The sequence below is a fragment of the Platalea leucorodia genome (assembly GCF_965183815.1).
Source record: "Platalea leucorodia genome assembly, chromosome: 4".
Classification (NCBI taxonomy): domain Eukaryota; kingdom Metazoa; phylum Chordata; class Aves; order Pelecaniformes; family Threskiornithidae; genus Platalea; species Platalea leucorodia.
In genome coordinates, this window is record NC_138826.1 from 41,596,612 (window position 1) to 41,611,891 (window position 15,280).

General features: G+C 46.0%; 1 protein-coding gene across 3 annotated transcripts in view; it reads left to right on the forward strand.

Annotated features, from left to right (window-relative positions):
- The first annotated feature begins 6,519 nt into the window (after positions 1 to 6,519).
- PTEN (phosphatase and tensin homolog) overlaps positions 6,520 to 15,280 on the forward strand; it is a 49,384-nt gene continuing 40,623 nt past the window's right edge. For 2 of the 3 annotated variants that reach the window (XM_082309002.1, XM_082309003.1), the window contains exon 1: positions 6,521 to 6,700. In XM_082309002.1, the coding sequence (XP_082165128.1) occupies positions 6,622 to 6,700 (79 nt within the window). In that variant the 5' untranslated portion in view covers positions 6,521 to 6,621. Of the gene's footprint in view, positions 6,701 to 15,280 lie in introns of all 3 variants that reach the window. The other variant, XM_082309004.1, reaches the window with a different exon arrangement.

A 15,280-nucleotide genomic window follows, 5' to 3' on the forward strand; every position in this document is an offset into this window, starting at 1 on the left:
TCACTGCCTCGGTGGTGCATGTTGCTCCCATTGTTACATCCACATGCAAAAAAATACTCACGTTCTCAAAGTGATGGTGATTTTACCAAAATACTGTTCCAGCAGTTTTGATTCAGTTCCATTTATTGGATTAATATACACCCCCCCCCAAAATTAAAAAAAGTTTTGAAACAACTTTTTCATCAGTATTGATGAATCAGTATTCCCTTTTATTGTTTTGTGTGCTATAGCTCTTCCAAATAAAAAGTGTATTTTATCAGAAAATAAATGTATCAATGTCTAAATGCACCTATTGATTTATAGAAGGCCTTCCTTTTCTGCTGCTCGTCTGGTCTTTGATGGTAAATAAGATTATAATCTTCTAGAGAATTAGTTTTTTTTTTAATCTATGTAGAATATGTGAATGGTTTCCCTTTGATGTTTTAAAAATGACCTAGATATAATCAGTGATGTTGACAGCTTTTGCTGTTAATTTGAGGCTTATACTCGTTCTTGCAATCACCCCTTGTGGATAGAAAAAGGATAATCAATCATTCCACTGTCTGCATTTCAGGCACTAGGAAAACGCCATTGTGTTCGAATTACCATTACCATAGGAAAATATTTAGGACCCTTCTGTTTTTTCTCCCACTCTTAAAAAAGTGACATCTGTTTTGCTGCAATTAAGGAGAAATGCAAACACACACACAAGTAACAGAAGCTCGAAACCTACATTTTGTCACTGCTATTTGACAGATGTGGTGGTAACCTTCGAAAGAAATCCTCTGCTGAAAAATACTTAAAAAAAATTTGAGAGATGCAATTTTTCAGAAGCTGACCAGGGCCAGGTTGAAGGTGAGGTTGATGCAGAATGCGTAAATTGGATTGGGTCCTAATTTCTCAAAGTATTGAAAGAGTATAATTTCTTGAACAAATATTTCTTTAAAATGGTGAGAAACACCAAATTCATCCTACTTTCCTAAATGGAGAGTCTCAAAACCTTTACATTGCTGAAGGCTCAACGTAGGACTTAACTCATTCTAGAAGCTGACCCCACAGAGGTCTCCGTGAAGTCTCCATCCCTCTGGTACCCCTAGAGCTCTCCCTGTTTGCACAGACCTGGCCACAGCGAGGTGTCGCTTTGCCGCTGCTTGTGCTGCCCGTGCACCAGGTTGACCAGGAGCTGCAGGAGCCAGGAGAGACAACCAGCCTACTGCTGACAGACTGTTCCTTTCCCGTGGCAATGTGAATTGGGCCTTAGTTTTCAATTTATACCTTCTAGTAAAAGTATCATCTGTCTGAAAGAGAAATGTACTGGAAATCATGGGTTTATACTGGAGAAAAAAAGGTCTTTGTGGCAGCTGCTGTCCCCAAGTGCTTGGCATGCCTTGGCTACTTTGGGTCATGGAGCATGCTTCCTACTTAAGGACAGATCTAGAAAGTGGTAACATAAGTTGAAACTCATTCGGCATACTTTTTCATCAATTTTGGTTTTGCAGCTGTGGAAAAAGAGAACATTTGGGTTTTTTTTTTTTTGATTGATATTGAAAAACGAGATTGCAAATTTCCCCCAAATTGAAAAATTTCAAATCGAATGTATGGATGACTTGGCTGGACTCCAGGACATTGTAGCTCTTCAATACAGGACTAGAAGGTCACTGAAAGGACCTAGTGTAGTTGGAAAACTCATCAGAGAAGGCAAGATGAAGGCCACAGGCTGTACGTACTGTTTTGCTTTTGACTGTGGGGTGCTTTGCTATGAAGCATGTTATTTTCTGTGAACTTCATTCTCCAGTCAGTTCAGGCTGACCTGAGCTTTGCCCGTGACCTGAACAGGCGCAAGATGGGAAAGGAGGGGTATGTTAAAATCAGAAGGGTCTGTGGTGGTTGGAGGTAGGAAGGGGGTTTGCAAGACACAGGGAACAACAAAACACAGAGAGAGGGAACAGGGATGAAATGAGATAAACGGAAAGCAAGGTAAAGTGTATGGGAAGAACAAAATGAGAGATGGGAAAGTAAAGAAAAAGCTGGAGGAAAGGGGATGCCTAGGAATGGCTTCATAATTGGGCAAAAGCAGGTAGTGTTTTTTCCCCAGAAGACTCTTCTGAGCTTCACCAACTTGCAGATCAGACTTCTCAAGTCAGAGGATGCATTGTATTTTATAGCCTTTTTTTTCATGAATTTGTCTACTCTTTCCTCAAAAATTTTGGGCCTCTGCAGCATTTTGTAGCCAAGTCCCACAATTTAACATCACGCCATGACACTACCTACCTCTATTGTTTTGAAACTGTCGCCAGCTAGCTTCATCTGGATCCCTTACATTTTATATTGAAGAAATGGCAAAGCAAGCAGTCCTTGTCCAACCTCTTCAGTAACTTAACATTTCATAGACCTCCAGCTAACTTTTTAAAGTGGGACCTCAACTCTATGCAGAGTCGAAGATGGAGGCACAGCATTAATATTAACTGTGGCATAATTATGTTCTCTTTCCCTATCATACCAATTGCTGGCATTGTCCCGCAGGTTGGATCATAAGATTTCAGTGGCTGTTGTTACAAAGATCATCGCTGCACGGTGTGATGAAAATCTGTCCCAGGCCTTGCTGACACAATGGTCACCGATAGATAGCAACTGCTCAGACTGCTTTTTAGCCTTGGTCTGACTTGGAATCGGGAATCTAGCAAAAGGACTTTCAATTAAGCCATATCAACTTCTTCGCGACATGTATGTAGTCGGATATTAGAAAGAGAGGGGCAGTCTTAGGACTCTAGGGCTTTCAGAACTGTTTTCAAAGATGGTCTTGATTTGCTAGCCACATCTGTATTTGTCTATGGATAACCTCCGAGTCCAGGACCTAAAAGTAGGTTTCATGGGTTCATTTCATACATTTGAAGTTTGGGAAAGGAACAGTACAATCTCACTGCACACACACAAGGCGATCCCAAAATAACTATGAGCTGCTAATATGATCACGAAAACAAGGCCCTGACAGGTCTTGGGAGCAATGTTCCTAGCAGAGTTTGGAAGGAATTAACACCATTGTCCTTGGCGCTGGCAAGATACCTTCCGGAACACTGCATGCCACTCTGGTCATCTGTATTGAAGAGAAATAAATAATAATGAAACTGGACCAGAAAGTTGCTGCCGAGATGAGGGAGAGTGGAAAGTTAGGGGATCTTAGCGTAGTCAGACAACAGCAAAAAGGGACATTTCTGCCTGTAAGCACACAAAGGGTAAAAAGGGTAAATGCTATGGAGTAGGAGCTATTTAAGGCCAGTGCTGGCACAAGAATAAATGGACACAAACCAGTCACAAATATATTTAGCATGAAAATCAGAAGAAGGTTCTGGGAACAGTTTCTCCGTGGGAATAATGGTGGCAAAAGATCTTAAGATGAAACTTGATACATTTATGAAAGGAATTATATAATATAGCATTTGCAAAGGCTGAAGGCTGCAGCAACCCAGGAAATCCCTCCACCTTATGTTCCAGTTTATTTTGAGCCCTTAAAGGCAAAGCATAGCATTTCACCCTTCCCTTCCATTCCTCTTCCTGCGCCAGCCATCTGCAGCCAGACTTCAGCACCTCTCTTAAAAGCTGTTTAAAGACTGAACAAGACACTGAATTTATCTTGCACTTTTGAATTCCTTTTTGCTGTTCCTCAGAAAGGAAAAGGAAAGTTTTGTAAAGTATTGCCTAATTTATATATGCAAAAATTGATATTTAATAGATCTTCTCATACACATGGAGTACTATGTTTTATCTCATGTTTCCTACTTGCCAGACTTGCCGAGTGCCATAGCATCCAACCAATATGCAAGTGAGTGCTATTTTTCTCCAAGTTGCCCTGCTCAAATGTATTTGATAGCCATTCCCTGGGTAATGCAATCACTCAGCAAACTATGGAGAGGTTTCCCGCTCATATTCCTGCGAGGGCCGTCTTCACCGTGGTCCAATGGGCCTAGCAAGATAAAAAGTCTCTTCGGCAAGGTGTCTTTCCCTGCCAGCCTCAAAAACATTTGAGGCGGACTTATGATTTAAACCAGGATCTGTTCTTTAGGGAGATACCTGCCTGTCATCTGCTTTTCATGGAGAGAAGGGAAAAAGGGGTGCATGGGTTCTCCTCTTCCCATCAGGCTGGTCCTTTCCATGGCATCTCTTTTCTAGTTGTATAGAAAGTGGTTTCATTTTTCTTTCGTTTCTGTTCCTTGCGGATTTTTGGAGATGTCCATCACCCCTTTATAAAACAAACAACTGCCTTCTTGCTCCCTTTAAATAGGCGTCCTTCGAAGGTATGTTATCTCTGACCTCCATGGGATATCCCTCACATTACTTAGTGCCCAACAAGAGAACGACATGAAGATAGTATTTTTGAGGAAGTCAAATCTACAAATTTTTTTGCCTAGTAACTCCGTTTCTTCAAACGTCTTATCGGACAAGCTCTCTCCTGATCCCTTAGCAGTTGGGGCAAATGCTGATCTCTAGCAGGTTCCATTCCTGACACTCTACAGAAGTCATACATTCCAAGCTGCCTTAAAATTTTGTTTTGTATTACCTCAATAGGCTAATATTTCACCTGTCTGCACACAAAAGGAAAAAATCACACCCCCCCTCAAAATATGCCCTACCAACCTGTGAGAAAGATGGAAACTGGTAACAGACCGCAGCCAGCGTTCCTGCTCAGCAGCTCAGGCTGCAAATGGCTACCTGATGGTCATTTTCCTGCAAATCATTAACAGCGGCAATTCCCAAAGACTTCTAATAGGAGTTTTCAGCAGAGAGTGTGAACAGCCTTGTACAATGGGACTCATTTGCTGAAGTTTTAGAGGAATTTAAAGGCTGATTTGGAGATTCAGAGACAGCGCTTCCCCCCCCCCCCCCCCCCCCCCAATCAGGATAACTGTGATCAATGGGGAAGGGGGGGACGGGACAGAAAGCTCCACGGAAACACCACGGGCACGACCAGTGAGCCGGGGGGGGGGGGGGGGGGGGGCACTTTTACGTTCCTACCCCCGTGCTGGGTTGACGGCGGCCCCGGCAGGCACGGAGGGCAGCAAGTGGCCCACATCCCCTCCCCCGGGGCCCGGGCGGCTGCAGGGGGCAGTAGGTGCTCACGTACCGTGGCGGGCGGAGGGAACGCAGCGACTCCGAGCCAGCTCAGCTCACTCAGCCTTACGCTAAACCGCACAACGGCGGGCGGGGGGGGGGGGGGGGGGGGGGGGGGGAGGACGAGGCCCCGGGCGATGGGCTGACCCCCCCACCTCCCCCCGGGGGCTCGGGACAGCACCGTGCCCGTTACTCACTCGCCCGCCCGCCCCCCCCCCCCCGCCGGTCAGACAACGCGCAGGCCCCCACCCGGCCCAGGCTCCCCGCCGGGGCGGGCGCAGCCGCTGTGGCACCCACCCGCGCCACGGGGCGACCTGACTGGAGAACGGGGGGGAAAGAGGCGTGAGCCCCATCCTCTCGCCCGCCGCGGGCCCCGAGCGCCAGCAGGCCGCAGGAGCGCGAAAGGCAGGAAGGGGCCCGGCTCCCCCTCCCCTCAGGGGTCGGGCGGTACGGGCGGGCTCCCGCAGGCCGGGCCCGCTGGCGGCAGGGGAAAGGCGGGACCCGGCCTACCCCTCGCCTCGCCTCACCTCAGGGCCCGGCCCGGCCCGGCCCGACCCGGCCACTTCCGCCCGCGGGGGGAGGGGCCGCCGCGAGCGCAGCGGACCGCCCACGTGACCTGTCGCAGCACCGCCGCTCGTCTCAGCGGCGGCGCCGGCGTCTCACTGCGCCGCCCGTATCCCTCCGCCCACCACCTCCTCTTCCCCCCGCGGGGCGGCGGGACCCGGGCTGCGGCGCGGAGAAGGGTGGGAGGGCGGGGGCGAGGGCAGGCGGCGGGGCTGGGCGGGGCGGCGGCTCGCCGTTTCGTCGGTTCGTGGAGGACTACTTTCTCGGGGCCGCGGAGGCGGCGGAGGGGGCGGGGCGGAACTGCCTCCCCTCTCGGAAGCTGCAGCCATGATGGGAGTCTAGCGCTGGCGCGGCGCTGCTGGGCGCGGAGCAGGCCGGGGGGGATGAGCCAGGCCGCGCCGCCGGTCCGCACGCCCTGAGGAGCCACCGCCGCCGCTACCGCCGCCCCGCCGCGGAGCGGAGCGCCCGCCCGCCCGCCCGGCGGCGCGGCCCCACCGCGCGGCTCCGGGCCCGCCGCCGCTACTGCCGCCGCCCCGGGCGGGGAGCGGGGCGGAGCGGGGCCGGGCCGGGGGGGCGCCCCGCGCCGCTGTCACCATTGCTGGGGCCCGGAGCGCCGGAGAGCTGCTCTCTCCGCCTCCGCCTCGCTCGCCTCAAAGACGGCGGCGGCGGCGGCACCCTCAGGGACTCGGCCCGGCTCCGGACCCTCCCTGCTCGGCCGCCGCCGCCGCTGCTCCCGCCCCGCTCGGCGCAGCGGCGGCAGGAGGAGGAGGGGGCAGCCGCCGCCGCCGGGAGCCGCCGCCGCCGCTGCTGCTGCCGCGGGGGGAGGCGGGCCCGCCTGGGGCTGAGCCGCCGGCGCAGCAGGCCCCGCGCCCGGGGCCGCCCGGCGGCCGCCTGCCCGCCGCCTCCCGGTCCCGCGCCCCGCCGCCGCCCGGCCCCTGCGCGCTGTCCCGGAGCGGCCCCCGGCTGCCAGACATGACCGCCATCATCAAAGAGATCGTCAGCAGGAACAAAAGGCGATACCAGGAGGATGGCTTCGACCTGGACCTGACCTGTATCCTCCCGGCGGCGACGGGGCCCGGCACCGGGCGCTGCACGTACAGCTATTGCATCAGACCTGCGCGGCGGTTACCTAACGCGCTTCCCGGTGCCGCTCCGCCGGGAGGCCGGCGGCTGCCGCCGGGGCTCGCCCGGGTCGCCGCGCCCTCCCCCGCCGCCGCCTCGGCCTCCTTTTGTCCGGGCGGCCGCCGAGCCGGGGCCCGACAGCCGGGCACGTTAACGGGAGCTCCGTGATGGCGAGGATTAACGTTAGCGCGCCTTGGCGATTGGAGCCAGCCTGCCTGCCTGCGGACACCCCTGTGTCACGGAGGTGCTGTCCCCCCCCGGCCCGGGGTGCCCCCGCCCGCTCCGGAGCACCGCGGGTCTGCCGCTTATCTCTGGCTGTGTTGATTTTTTGGCTCACATAGCAAATACGCCTGTCCTGCCGTGCCTCACGTCCAGAGCACTTTTTATTTTTCGTCTAGTAACTCGTCTTAAATTGCAAATATAATCGTGGCAGGCCTGTCACTGTACTCGGGTTGCTTCAGTCTGCATGGCAGGAGAGGTGAAGCCTGTGTCCTCTGCCCCGATTTCCATACATTCAGTAAGGCAGAGCTCGTGCTCAGTTGCAGTACAATGCGGCAAGGTGCTTGATGACAAGAGGTGGCAATCGCTTCTTCCAAATCAAAAAAATACCTCTTTTCCTAATGTGATGCATGAGCTGCGCCTTGGCATAATATCAGATACAGTAAACAGGAGGATGTGTTACAAACGAGCACATTGGGTCTTATCGAGGAGGACTGAGAGGAGTGTAATTCTGGAATATGTAATTAGTATGCAGTTACAACTAATGAGTCAAACCATAGAGAAGCATTGCTAGTGTGTAGTTTTGGTGGCCTTTTGAACAGATGTGCTGTAGCAGCGGCAGGCAGATGTTTAGCTTTGAATGCCTTGTAGAGTTAATGGTATGTAGGGGCTGTGCTGTGGGCATAGTCTTTCTGTGTGGTGGAGAAAGATCATTACTGTGTTTGAGAGGTTTTGCAGCAAGAACCTCACTTAAAAGTTGGAACCGTCCTAGGAAAAATGACTATTGACATTAGTATTCAGAGCTAGACTTGTCCCTATAGAGAGAGCGCTTTCTGTTCTTCACCAGGATCAGGGTGAAATTTATTGGATTTTGGAGCAATTAACTCGTGTCATAGCAAGCGCTACAAATAAATCCCGATTCTTGGGCAGGATCAAAACTGGTAAGACCTGTAACTAGTACAGAGCTCATGCTGTTGCATTGAGCCTTGGCCTAAAATTTTGGTGGCTTTAAAATGGCCTGAAAGGTTCTTGACTTCAGCAGGTGGATGCGGAGCTTTTAGTTAAAAAGCAGCAGCTCTAGTACGTAATTCCTGCATTCTGTTTGTGGTACTGATAAAATACAATTTTAGGCTTGCATTTTTAAATGTTTGTACTTGGCCTGCAGCTAGGGCAGCTGTAACGCTGACATAGGCCAGCGCAGCACTTACTGCTGACTTAACGACAGAAGTCTGAGTTAGAGTTTTTGATTCTCTGAGTGATGAGTTTGCTGGAAACTTAAGGGTTATGAAAAGAGTTAAGTGGTGGCAAAATGATGAGGTTTTGCCTTCACAGTTGAAGAGTTCGGTGTTTTGGCTATCTTCGCCCAGATGTACCATTGGTAGGGAGAGATTTTTTGACCTAAACAGATGTTTTTAACTGGTGATATGCTTCTGGCAAGAAAATCGGTGAATGTTGAACCCGGATTTTCTTACTCAATGTTGCTAATGATATGCCAAATGGAGTTTATTGCTTATTTTTTACTTTGTTGTGTTGCTCATTTTATTCTTAGAATTTTACATTAGAAGTAGGCCACTGAACATTGGGCTTACGGTGGTTTTTCTAAAAGGCTGCAATTCTGTCATGAAGTTTATAGAAAAGGCCTTTTTTCATGATTGCAAAAATATCTTTGGAAGAAGCTTATACTCACAGTCTTTTTTTTTTTTTTGGTGGATGCACATTTTGAACAGATAATTAATGAATGAAGATTGCTGCTTGTACGGTATAATGGCTTAGCTTGAAGGCTGACGTTGCTGCAGAAGTGAAAGTTTAATTTTTTATCGCTTTGTGCAGGCTTCTTGGCGATGTTCTTTTTGCAGGGCTTTGATGGAGTTGTTGCTCATCGTACCTGGTAAATAATCTATTTATTTCTTACACGTATAGACAGAGGACTGAGCTGGGAATTAGCTCTCCAACCACGCGATGTTAGATGAAAGAGAGAGAAAACTTGAAACCTGAGTGAGCTGTTCGGGAAGGCATGTGGTGCATGGTAGGAGGACCAGGGTTTAAGTTCTCAGAGGTACTTCTCACTGTGTGCTGGAGCTAAAATTTTGAGACCGAAACAAGCTACCATCTGCATTTCTGCTGTTGGTTAGCTTTGCTTCCCTGCTCACCCATATCTGTAGGAGTGTCCCCTGTTACAGATTAGCAGTTATTTCAGGGTAGCTGTTTCTGTCAAGCTAAGAGAGAAAGACTGACACAAGTTGGATAGCCCAGTGATCTGGGCATTTAGCTGGGATATGGGAAATGGAAGTGTGAATTCCTCCTGCAGTAAATATTTTTGTACGAGTAGTTCAGTGGTGGTGGCTCCAAAATAGTAGCTGGTGATTACTACCTGGGCCGTAGGAGGTGGAGAATAAAATGAATCTACAGTGAATCCAGGTGAGGTGCCTGATCTCCAGCCTATATTCTGTAGTCTGTCTTTTCTTCTACCCATCTTTGAGGGAGGGTTCATGTCTCAGTGTCGCAGGTGGACAAAGACTTGCAGTCTTTATATTTCCGTCACGGCTGATTCTCCCAAGGCGTTGCAGGGAACATCTAAGTGCCAAAAGGCAGGCTGGGTTAGGTGCTGGAGTGGCAAAGTCCTCTTCAAGGACCTCTTTTTGTTCCTCTGTTGGGCTGTGTCAAATCCTTTTAAAACTGGTACTGATGTATGTATGGTACAGTGCATCATGCTTGGGAATCTCAGTTCCTGATGAGTTGGCTAAGAATTATTCTTATGTGGATAATGTAGGATTTTTTAGGAAAGGGAAATGGGGACTTCTCAAAATCAGTAGCTTTACGTACACAATACGAGAATAGTCCTATGTGCTAATTATGAAACAAGTGTCTTTAAAAAAATATTGACATTACTTTTCATCTAATCAAATGTTCTTTTCTTTCTGAACAGTCATTTTATGCACCTCTTGGAAAAAATATTTTTAAATTAGAAGAGGAAAGGGTTTTAAAGATGGAGATATTAAATCACCTTTTTAATGCTTTATTTCAGATATTGTATTTATTCCTGATTTATTTGGCTTTCTATTTCATTTCTGTAATACTGGATACCTTTTGGTGCAAACGGGTGAGAAGGAAAGTTTGGATTAATGGCTTCTAAGATGGCTGCATTTCTTTGTGATGCAATGGCCAGCATGTTTTCTGAGGCACTGTAATCTTTGGTATTTCTGAAATTGTGCGGCTTGGTTGTTGACCATTTTACTGCAGGGAACAGTGAAGAGAGAATGCTTGCATGCAGCTCTTGCATGTTGCATTAATTGCCTGTGTCTTAAGAGGTCTGTGCGTAACTGAGTTTAGCAAGTGGCTTAACTATTTGAGACTAAAGTGGAAAAAATCATGTAACTGCTTCTTGTGCCTGTTACAGCTTAGGTAAAACTTTGTCTTATATTTCCAGGCCTTCTGTTATGCATGAAAATGGCCATCTAGCCTGAGCGTAGGGTAGAGCATGCCTACCCTGATGCTTAATTGAAGCACGTGTAGCTTGTGACCTACATAGTCATATGAACTGCAGCAATATTCAGTAAAGATTAGGTGCTGGGTGCAGTTTATTTACAAGTCTCACATGTAGTTTGTCTCACAGAAGGAAAGGCAGAGAACACTAAAATTGTGAGTGGAAGCTTCTTAGAATATCATACTGCTTTATGTTATTTGCGGTCCTAAAGCTCTTTAATGAAATTTTAAATTATGTGACTTCACTCAAAATGGCTCAGCTTCCAGGAAAAAAATGAATTAGTGGCATGAGGTACGTACCGTGTTTAAAAATAGAGCCTGAGTTGGAAATGCCATTCATTTAAAATATTTGGTTTCGTTTTAAAATTGAAGTTTGTTAGATGTTTTGTAACAAGTTTTTCTTGCACACAAGCGCAGTAAGGGCTGGTAAGGATTTAGAAGAAACTAGAAGAAACCAGCTGGCAACGCATTTTATTGGTGGAAAAGTATTTCTTTGTTCTGGAGTAAACCATGTTACTTAGCAGTGTTAAGAGCCCGACAGACTCATTTTGCTTCTGGAGCCTGGGATGATCTTGGGTTTTGGACAAGAAGATTAGTGCCAGTTTTGCTCTGAATTCATCTAAGAAGTCTGTCTGAATAGACAGCAGTAAAACAGTACTGGCTGGGGACTACTCAGAGTTTGATTCAGTTACCTGCTTGCTGTAGGATGTATTTGATCCTGTGAAAGTTGATCTTTCTGCACTTACCAAGGATAAAGATTTTTGAATTGTCCAGATGGAGAAAGCAAGGTGGTGATGCAAGTGTGTTCATGCATTTTCTCTTCTGGGGTTAGAGATGTGCTGGATCACTTACATTTCCTCACAACCTAAAAAAACCCCCTTTGACATATTGTCATAGTACATGCATATTTGTGGATAGCGTTGTTTGACAGCTGAAGCCTATGCACAAAACCCCCACCATTCGAGCAAGTGCTCCATTGTGCAACCCTCGCTGCACCCATTCAAAGTAACCCCAGCCCCTTTCTGCCCTGCTTTTTGACTGCAGTTGCTCGGAAAGGGACTTAAAAGATGCTTGACAAATTACAGCTCATCTCTTTGCTCTTGCTTAAATGTAGTGCAGGCTTCCTAATGAATTACTTGATCTTGCATCATCAGAAGTTTTTAATCAATGTGCAGCGTTGCTGGAGACTGTTTGCACAAGCTAAACATGAAGTTAAAAAATAACTGCCTGTGCATACTTTTAAATCGACAAAAGCTGCAAACCGATTCTTGGTTTCATGTAGCTCTGCTGTTGAAGTGCTGGCTATATGTTCTTTTCAAGGTGGGAAAAGAAAGGAGTACAGCTAATGTGGACACCCTATAAATCTTCTTATAGGGTGACCTCTTAGAAAAAACACAACTGAAGCAATCTTCATTGAAATGTGTTTGTAAACTTAGTTAAGTGTGTGTAATTTTCAGAACATCCAAAGCTTTGCTGTTAAACATTAAGAGGGTAACGCTGAATAAAGTGCAAGCTTTACTAGGATTGGTACTGGGTTTGAGCATTTCTTTTTTTAAGGAAAAATCCAAGTTCATCTTCATTATCTCTTACTGACTGTAAGCGTTGAGGACTTCTGAAAATCCTACCCATTAAGCTCTTGGTTTAACTCTTGGTGTAATTGGTTGGCCATGTGTCAAGACTGGGTCCAGCTTGAGTCTTGAAGAAGGTTGATTAATTGTGAAAGTGCATCTTCCTAGGAACTTGTGCTAGTCAGGAAAGCCTTTCTGTGCTCAGTATAATTACATGTGACTTCCACTGACTTCATGAGACAGTTACAGCGTATTTAACGAAAGGATATAGCCTTGAGTGTGGAGTTTATGAAACACTTGAAATGGCTATTATTGCTGCCGTGTAATACACGTGGAAATATTAGTTGGTTCTTGATGGCAGCTAGGCTGGTGATCAGCAGATTTCTTTGGGACAAAAATGTTTTTCCTGTGCTATCCAGTGCTACACTTAATACATCTCATTTAAGAACTTTTTTTTAATTACCAAAAGGTTTTGAAGTAGGGTGACTGCTGTAGAGGAGGCTAGTATTTGGTAAATGACGTGTTAAAACACTGTAGAGGAATACAGAATTTTCTAATTTTCTTCCAGAAGAGAGGTGACTGTATTTTCCGTTTTCTTCCTTGTAGGATGATTTGGATCCCTAAATCCACTTTATTGTGGAAGCAAGTGATATATTTTTTTCAGTAATAATATGACTGAAAGAATGTGTTTTATTAACACATTATGTTAAAAACCCCTGTGCTAAAAAATGTAAAGCAACTTCAGAATGTAATAACTGCAAAGTTGAAATTTTACATGTAAAGTTTCAGTCTACCGAGTTGCTTTTGCCAGTTCTGAATCTCTGAATAGTTTCTTAAATGAAATTATATTTTTAATGGATTAATGTTGTTGCCACATTAATACTGCATAAGCTGAAAAATTATACCCCTGGTACTTTAGCCTAGAGTCTTCCCTTACAACATGTTTAAACAAGAAAATGGTTCTTGTATAATGATTTAAGGGACAATAGGTGTGTTCTGACAAACTGTAAGAAGAGGGAGGGAATAGACAGTTGAGCTGTCAAATCCCTTAAGTACATTACAGACCAAAGTTGGTGTCATTAGTCATAACTCCCTTTTAAAGCCCACCTCCTTTCTAGTTCAAGTACCCAGCGAGTAATCTGGAACTTGGAGCTACATGTGATTTGTATTCATTTACTGTGCCTAATGGAGGGTGGATATTGAAGGTTAATTATTGCATAGCTTTTTTGGAGGGGGTAAATGGGATGGCCTGGAGTTGTGAGTAGCGGTTGCTGGATGTGCCTGCTGCCTCATCTTACATACTAGGGTAGCTGTGGGCTCCTTTGATTTGGCACTTCTGTGAAGGTTTTTGGGATTAAAGCTGTGCACATCTGTGCATTCGTGTGAGTTACTGGGATGGTGATTTCCAGACTGTAAGAAGGGAACTGATTTGAAAATACGGGAACATTCGTAAGTGGCCCTGTAGAGCAGGATCTCTTCTGAAACACGAATGCTTTGTGGGTGGCTGACTCTACTTTGGGTTCAGAGATTGCTGTTAGTTTTTGAATGTGTCTTAGTCCCAGATTGGTATTTCAGATGTAAACAAATCCTTGTTCCAGTTTCTAATTCAAGCTAGCATCTTCTTTGCTCCTGTCATCATCTGCCTCGTTTACTGTCTCACCTATAAGGCCCTGAAAAAATGTTTTGTAGAATGGAAGTAAATAATTGTGCAATTAAGCCGTGTATCGTGCTGCATAAATCTAGGTTATCTTAAAAATGATTTTTAGGCAACGTAGCTGCAGTAGTAGGTTCTGTGATTCAAATGGTAATTGACTGTGCAGCTAAAAAATTGAAGTCAATTGCTCTGTGTTTGGGATGATGACTGTTGCAAAAGCTGGCATTGTTCCCTTTAAAGATGAAGTCCCAGCTTCACAGCCCCAACGTGCAGCAGTGCATAAAAACTGCTTAATATCCAATTTTTTTGTAGTGAAGTACTTAAGAAATGTCTTCATAAATGTAATTCTGCCTTTGTGGAGCTGTAGAATAATAGCTTTTAATTGCATGATTAATTTTCTTAGAGGCCTCTGCTTAATTCATTGCATTGTCTGGGTATATATCGGGCTAGAATCAAAATAGTTGTGTATTTTCTATTCTTTAATTTCTTGTGTGGGTGAGTTAAAGAAGTAATGTCCTTTTTTTGTACTAACATTTAGAGGAAGAAAATGCTAGATCTCATTAGAATGAAATTAATATTATCTACTTGGGACTTGTTGGTTGAGAAATGCTTTATTAGGATGGCCTTGTGTTTTGTTTTGCTGCTTGCCTTTATCTTCTCTTGGATCACCCCTCACTCCCCAAATTAAGGTTTAATAAATTCATACAAATCCTAGTTTTTGTAGCTTATGTTTTACAAAGCTTTTACTAAGTGACGTATTCGTCCTCCAGCCTGATAGCTATTTTAAATTCCCTTGTCTTGAAAGTTTTGGATGTCCTTTCGGGCTTGCAAAAAGTTGAGACTGAGCCATTTTTCACTTCCTGTCAGTAAATATCAAAGTAGTTACTCTCTATGCTGACTTCTTTTTACTGAATAAAATTCTTGTGTTTTTCTGTGGGTGTCTGAGGTTAGGATATGCTTAAGTACACATCAGTGCTTCTTTAAAAGAGATCTTGCAAAGTGTGGTAGTATGCTGAGAACACGTACCAGGGAGGCCCTGTACTCTGCCTTGAAAGAGTTCATGTTGAGTTTGGTTTGTGGGCTAAAATAGGTAAATTTGTCACTTCGGAAATCTCAAACTGAGATGAAACAGTCAAGCTTCTCCTATACATTGCCTCCTACTGAGAAGATCCACTCAGCAGACCTGTTACCTTGAGAACAGCTGCTCAGCCTCACGCGTACAGTTGTCCTTTGCCACCGGTGCAGCTCTTGGCCTCAGGCTGCTATGTGTTGCTGCAGCTAGTTGGGATGCCAGGGTAGGTATGATAAGACGAGATGCGGCTTCTTCCAAAGCGTGAGCAGAAACAAAAAGCCACCTTAATTGGACCTCTGCATGTTTTCACCTCTAGAAACTTGCTGGGATTGTAGCGTTTTGTTCATGGCTGTAGACCTGGACTTGAAGTTGAGTAAGGAGTGTTGAGGCCCAGTCTTTTGACTCCTCAGCTGAAGAGTTCTTTCTGTCAAATTTTATGTGAATAATATAGTGTGCTGTTGCATCATTTGTTATGCTGCTGTTTGCCCTTGGCTTTTTCTTAATGGGAAGGGT